Below are 6,394 nucleotides of genomic sequence, written 5' to 3'. Positions count from 1 at the left end.
AGGATGGTTTAATGTAAGACCCCTTGACAGGGGTTTTTTTTTTTTTTGGGTTTTTTTAATGTTTGTAAGGGTGTGTTTTTTTTTTTCAGTTGGGGGGTAACCTTTAATTTTTTTTTTTTTTTTTCGCCAGTCATAATTTGTTCAATTAGTAAAGGTTATTTAGGAAGTATATCGAGAAAGTGTGAAGTATACATACGATGTGAGAGTACAGAAAGGTATAAAGAGGATAGAGTCGTTTGAAATAGTCCATTATGTTTTTAATTATTTTATTTGTGGGTTTGGCTAGGAATTCCTTAAAATTTAGCCTGCGAAACCAGAGGTTATTTAAAATAAGAGATATTCAGAAGTTCTTAATGAGGGCAGTCTGTTTAACCAGAGGAGCAGCAAAAATTTCCTCTGATTAAGTAGAATATCACTATAAAAAACCCTGGATAAACATAATATTATTTTCAATCCCTGAATAAAAGGGCTGTACGTATAATTTTTAAACTAACTTTTGTTGCTTTTCTGGTCAGACAGGTTGCCCTCATTAAGAACTCCTTAAAATCAACAACCCTCTGGTTTCACAGGTTAGACTTTAAGGAATCCCTGATTAAACCCATAAATGAGTATAATTATTTATAGACTTATACGTTAACATTTGTGTGTATATGAAGTCACATCAAGATCTTGGAGATAATAGAGACATTGAAGGTAATTATTTAAATGTCTCAGATGATGACGTTCAGAAAATGTTGGTAGGAGGTCGGTCCATTCTGGTTTAATAAATGAAACCGTACTTTAAGCAACCACATATTAACTTCTAGAATCTTATTGAATAAGGTAACTTATGTTTAAATTTTATGGAAGGCTGTATAATACGGTTTCTTTTACGATTCGACAACATCTTTTCTAATACGAAGCATCGGTATTTCATATAGGAAACATTGTCAAATATCTTCTTTATGTAGATACAGAAATTGAAGTAGACATTTCACATAGTACCGACTTCGAATTTTTGTAATATTTCTTTTTTAACTATTTTATTACTAAATCAATATTTTATAAGTTTGAATCTAAACGAGTTTCGTTTCCACGACTCGGAGTATGTGAAGGTCTCTAAGTTGTGTTCACCAATTTGCGACCTTTTTCCCCAATAGTCAAGGTTAGGAAGGTTAGGAAGCTGGGTCCGATGTAGCTTCTATTCTGATTTATTAATATGATTTGATGGGAAACCTGTATTTGCTGCTTTGGGACTTTTAGCACTTAATAAACCTAGAATCTTAACCATTTGCTGCATTAGGTTTAGTTAATTTAATTCATAGTAAAGAGATTCAAAAGACTTGGACCAAAATATGAGGCTGGAAGTCTGGAGCCATTATATTTATTGCCCTGGATCTATCATGTGTGTTGCTTTCTTGAGCTCAATTGGAAGTATAGGTTATTAATATTTTCCATGCATATAGTTTAGCCGTTTCTGTTGATGTATGAATTGCCTTACATTCAAAGTAGAAGAAATTTTGTATAATCCCTACTGAAGTGATTCAATATGTGCAAGAATTAAGGCTGTTAAACATCTTGGCAAGCGTTCATACTTAACATTTAACCACTAATCCCTTCTGTTATTATGGGTTTGTTATGATGGAGAAGATTTGAGGAAAATGGAGGAAACAAGGTCAAGTTAACATTTTTGTTTGGGGAATTTTTTAAAATGTTAAGAAATTGATAGATTACCTTGTAAAGCTTCATTGTAAGTTCTAACAAAACTTCTAGGGTTCCTCTAATTTGGATAATTTGAACATCCACAGCTGCAAGGAAAATTTTTCAAGTCCTATTCTACCTGCTTTCCTTCCTGTTCATTTCATCTCTTCATTCATCTCCTTCCCCTCCTCAATTCCAATCACACCATGTGTTAGATCTCATGTTTATTATATACTTTTTTGACAACATAGATTTCACTTATCTGTTGGGTTAGTGTGTTCTTATTTGGTTATCATGAAGTTTAGTTTGTAGGGTTGTATTGTATTCATTATTAATTATGTTATTTCGTCCAAGATATCAGCATAAAGAACAGTTTTGAGCCACTTGTTTAATATCTGTTATTCTGTTTACTAACATAAACTTTTCTTGTAGCGTCTTTTCTTCTAGTGTTCAATATCTCTGTTTTGTTTAATATCAGCAAGATGACACTTGACTGCATGGTTTACTAACTTAATATTTCTTGTGCACTGACTCAGAAAACATCCGTGTTGTCTATCGATTATGTAGTGGCTGCTAACTTGTTAACAAATGCTGACTGGTACATCTTATTCTTGAAAATTGACATTTTTGGAGCAGAAATTTTGCGTGTAACCACACTATTCGGGAATGCATCAGTTTTAGGTCAAAGTGGGCTTGAACATGCTAGCCCCCTGGCTACCGGAGGAATATTTTCAAATGGAGGTGCCGATGTGAATGGATGGGCATCACGATTTCAATCAGAAGTATGGATACTAACCATTAACATAACTTCATTTCCATCTAATTCTGTATTTTAGAAGTATTTCTGACACAATTCTTACATCTGATGCTAACTCTTGACATTTGTTCGAGTTATTGTAGCTCTATTTGTCTGTGACAGGTAGTGCAAAGCTAACATCAAGCTCTGACAATAATCTATAGCTTAGCTTCTGTTTCCTAAATCCTGCTAATGGATCTATATGTCTACTTTTTTGCATTAACATAAATCAGATGTCAATACTCGTCACCATTTAGAGTTTCCTGCAGACAGATATGATGAACAGTTTCATCTGGATAAATATGAACATTTTAACATGGTTATCTTGATTTTGTTGTGTAGAATGCTAACACTAGCTACTTAAGGTGTTTGCCTCTTGTGTGGAATCAGTAAGTTATGAGGTTTGAGGAGATCACTTATCAGATATTTTGCCGAAATGGTTCATTATCCTGATGTTTCATGATATGTTCAGTTTTATTTCCGGATCTAATTTAACATCTTATATTTTCCAACACACTGATCCTTTTTATTGATGTAGTTGCTATATATTTGCATTTTTTTTCTTGTTATGGCTATTGTTAGAATGGTAGTTACTCTTCACGTGTATATTTTTCTCTGGCGCAGTAGTAAATTTAATGTTAATCTGCATGGCAATGAAAGTCCTGCAAAATTTGTGTCTGTGTTTGACATTTGGATTGAATCATGCAGATGCCAAGCTTGTTACAGTCTTCATCAACACAAAACTGGCTGAGTCCACAAGGTGGCTCGTCTGGTATTATCGTTAAAAAGACAGTCAGAGTTGATATTCCTGTGGACGCATATCCAAATGTATCTCTCCGCTCCAATGTATATTTGAATTTTTTTATCATTTAACATTTGATATTGACTTAAGCATTTTGCAGTTTAACTTTGTTGGTCGCCTCCTAGGGCCTAGAGGAAACTCCTTAAAACGCGTAGAAGCAAGTACAGAGTGTCGTGTCTTGATCAGAGGCCGAGGTAGCATTAAGGATCCAACCAGGGTAAGAAGAATCATTTCGTTGTTTTGTAATACATGATTCTTTATTCCATTATTTCTTATAAAGGAAATACATTATAGTTCATCTACGATAGTATTATTGCACGATATTTGAGCTGTGTAGAAGATATTTTTGTTGTATTTTTATCAAATCCAAGTGTCCATTGACACCTGATTGACATTTCCTAAAGAATTTTAAATCAGACACTTTGATCCTCAACAAATTTTATTACTTTAGAGGTCCTCGAGATGGATTGATCCTCCTATAAGGAGGACTAATTTGTCTTATGAAGGTATTTGTCGGGGATCTAATTGTCTTGTAGTAAATTTTGTTAAGGATTTATTTGTCTAATACGCGTATGAAAAATTTTATTGGAAGTGATAGAGGGACCAATCTGTATGACATATGTAATTCTCAGGGACTTCCAAAGTACTAAAAATTCATTGAGGATCAAAATATATGATTTGAAATTCATTAGGGACTAATTTGGGTATATACTCAAATTATTATAATATTTTAAAATTAATTCTATTCCTGTGTTATCTGGATGTGTGTGACATATATACTTCCTTCTACTTCCTTCTGGTATCCGATGAACCCAGTAATCTAATGTTGATGCCAGCATTACTTCACATTCTGTAGGAGGAAATGATGAGAGGGAAACCTGGATATGAACATCTGAATGAACCTCTCCATATTCTGGTAGAGGCAGAATTACCAGTCGAAATCATAGATGCTCGCCTGATGCAGGCACGTGACATACTTGAAGATTTGCTTAAGCCTGTGGTATGTACTTGTTGCTTAAGTTAGCATTGGCAGTACTGCATACCTTTGTTGAGATAGAGTTTTTATTGTTTGAAGTTTTCTACATTTCAGGATGAATCTCAGGATTTCTACAAGAAGCAGCAGCTTCGGGAACTAGCAATGCTCAACGGCACTCTTCGAGAGGAGGGTTCTCCAATGTCTGGTTCTGTTTCACCCTTCCACAACAACCTTGGTATGAAAAGGGCCAAAACCAGGGGGTAATGTGTTCTAAGAGCTTGTGTTAATTTTATACAAGAGCACATAGCATGCTACAGGTATTGCTGTTCAGCGGGTGCCCCGAGCTGCATCACCGTCGGGGCACTGGCACCACAGTGCCAGTTCTAACTTGTTCTATGTGCAGTGTGTTTATATTCCGTTTGAGAGAGGTTTAAGTATGGTAGCACGTAGTAATGGTCCACTTGAGTTTGGTGAATTCGCTATTTTGAGTTGATTAGGCGGTTTGCTTAGATATTCATCAAATGTGTTTATATATGGCTTATATTTTAAGCTTGCGATGACAGTTTTGGTATGCTGTTGGAATTGTGAGGAAGATACTGTGTCAACTGTCCCCTGCTTGTGAGGCACATAACATAATATCTACTTTAATTCGGGTATGCTATGTATGGGTCATATATTTGTAATCTCAGCTGTAGATTATCATTGTCAAAATGCATCTCATTTTCTATTGTCCTGACGATTACTATCATATTACTACCATCTAGTTGGGGCCTCCGAGGACGTTTAGCGTGTGTTCTTTTGGTTTTGCTGGAAACCAATTACAAGTTACAACCTCAAGAGCTTCGTTGTTCATTGTTCTCGCCAACAGTATTATACCATATCTACAAATTAAAGGAACTCCTTGAGAGTACTGATCTTTTTTTTGGTGTTAATGTTAAAAGCTGAAAACTCTATCACCAAATGGAACATAATAGGAATAAATATTAAATTTTAGATTTTTTAGTTATAAAAATTTTGATCTTGTATTTTAACTATTAAGAATTTTTTTTTTTTAAGTTAAAACTGTGAAGATATGAATAATTTCAAAGAATAAAATGATATAAAGAAAGAAAAAGGCAAAGAGGAAAGGTGAGAGGTACGAAGAAGAAGAAAAGGGACACACGGCCACCCCACAAGAAAACGTACGTAAAACAGATGCCACGACAACCCACCCTCTGTTACTGTTCCTAATTCCTAATTTCCTAGGCTTGCTAGATGCTTCTTCTGCTCCAACCTTCATAATTCACATCACTGTCAATGAATAATTAAATACCGGTACTTTACTTATTACTATTTTATATTTCATTATTTCTCAGCTTAGCTTCATGTAATCATAACTAACGCTAATCCATAACCCATTTGCCCACCTTCATGCAGATTCAACTTCACTTGCCATTTTAAGCTACTTAATTTCATGTGGTACAACCAGTATCTTATTGATTTGGATCATCAGCATAAAAATCTCTAAAGCGAAAAATCAAATTAAATCGAATCGATAAACATATATAATCTTATCCTCTAAATTTCATGATAGTTGTTCTATAGAGAACTCTACACACATATATATATATATACATTATAAACTTAATGTATCTCTATAAATTATTTCATATGTATAATTTTTAATGTCGTTTAATTTATAGGAACAACGAAGATTAAATATCTCTAGTCGGAATATACTTTATATATACTAGCAAATAGTGTCTATTGATTTTCATTTTTAATTGCTTTATTAAAAAATAAGAAAGGTTGAATTAAGATGTCATGTGAGTAGTTATTTTCTAAGTTAAATTTCTAATTGAAAAGAAATGATCAAGGAAAGTTGAATAAAGGAACAAAATTTGAATACCAACAGAGAGTAACCCATACATATACCGAAAAGAGTGGTATTTCTTTTCACATGATAAAATTATCAACATTTAAAATTTTAAATTTAGTACTAATTACTATTAATTTGAATAACAGACTAGACTTGGCTAAAAGTTATTGAAAGAAATGAGAATTTATTTATATATGAATCTCTTCTATTTTGAGTGTTTGGAAATATCTTGAGGGATGAAAACATCAAACACCTTAATCAATTAAAACATATGGTATGAAT

The 6,394-nt window shown here is 33.5% G+C and overlaps 1 protein-coding gene across 1 annotated transcript in view; it reads left to right on the top strand.

Moving 5' to 3' along the window:
- LOC107645065 (KH domain-containing protein At5g56140) overlaps positions 1–4,997 on the top strand; it is a 12,485-nt gene extending 7,488 nt beyond the window's left edge. Inside the window, exons 3-7 of the mRNA XM_016349075.2 lie at positions 2,317–2,462; positions 3,185–3,304; positions 3,379–3,495; positions 4,135–4,278; positions 4,369–4,997. Of these exons, the coding sequence (XP_016204561.1) occupies positions 2,317–2,462; positions 3,185–3,304; positions 3,379–3,495; positions 4,135–4,278; positions 4,369–4,518 (677 nt within the window). The 3' untranslated portion in view covers positions 4,519–4,997. The remainder of the gene's footprint in view (positions 1–2,316; positions 2,463–3,184; positions 3,305–3,378; positions 3,496–4,134; positions 4,279–4,368) is intronic.

This window comes from Arachis ipaensis, chromosome B05 (genome assembly GCF_000816755.2).
Source record: "Arachis ipaensis cultivar K30076 chromosome B05, Araip1.1, whole genome shotgun sequence".
NCBI classification, from domain to species: domain Eukaryota; kingdom Viridiplantae; phylum Streptophyta; class Magnoliopsida; order Fabales; family Fabaceae; genus Arachis; species Arachis ipaensis.
Note: the sequence above shows the minus strand (reverse complement) of the source record. Positions and strands in the feature narration are given on the sequence as shown.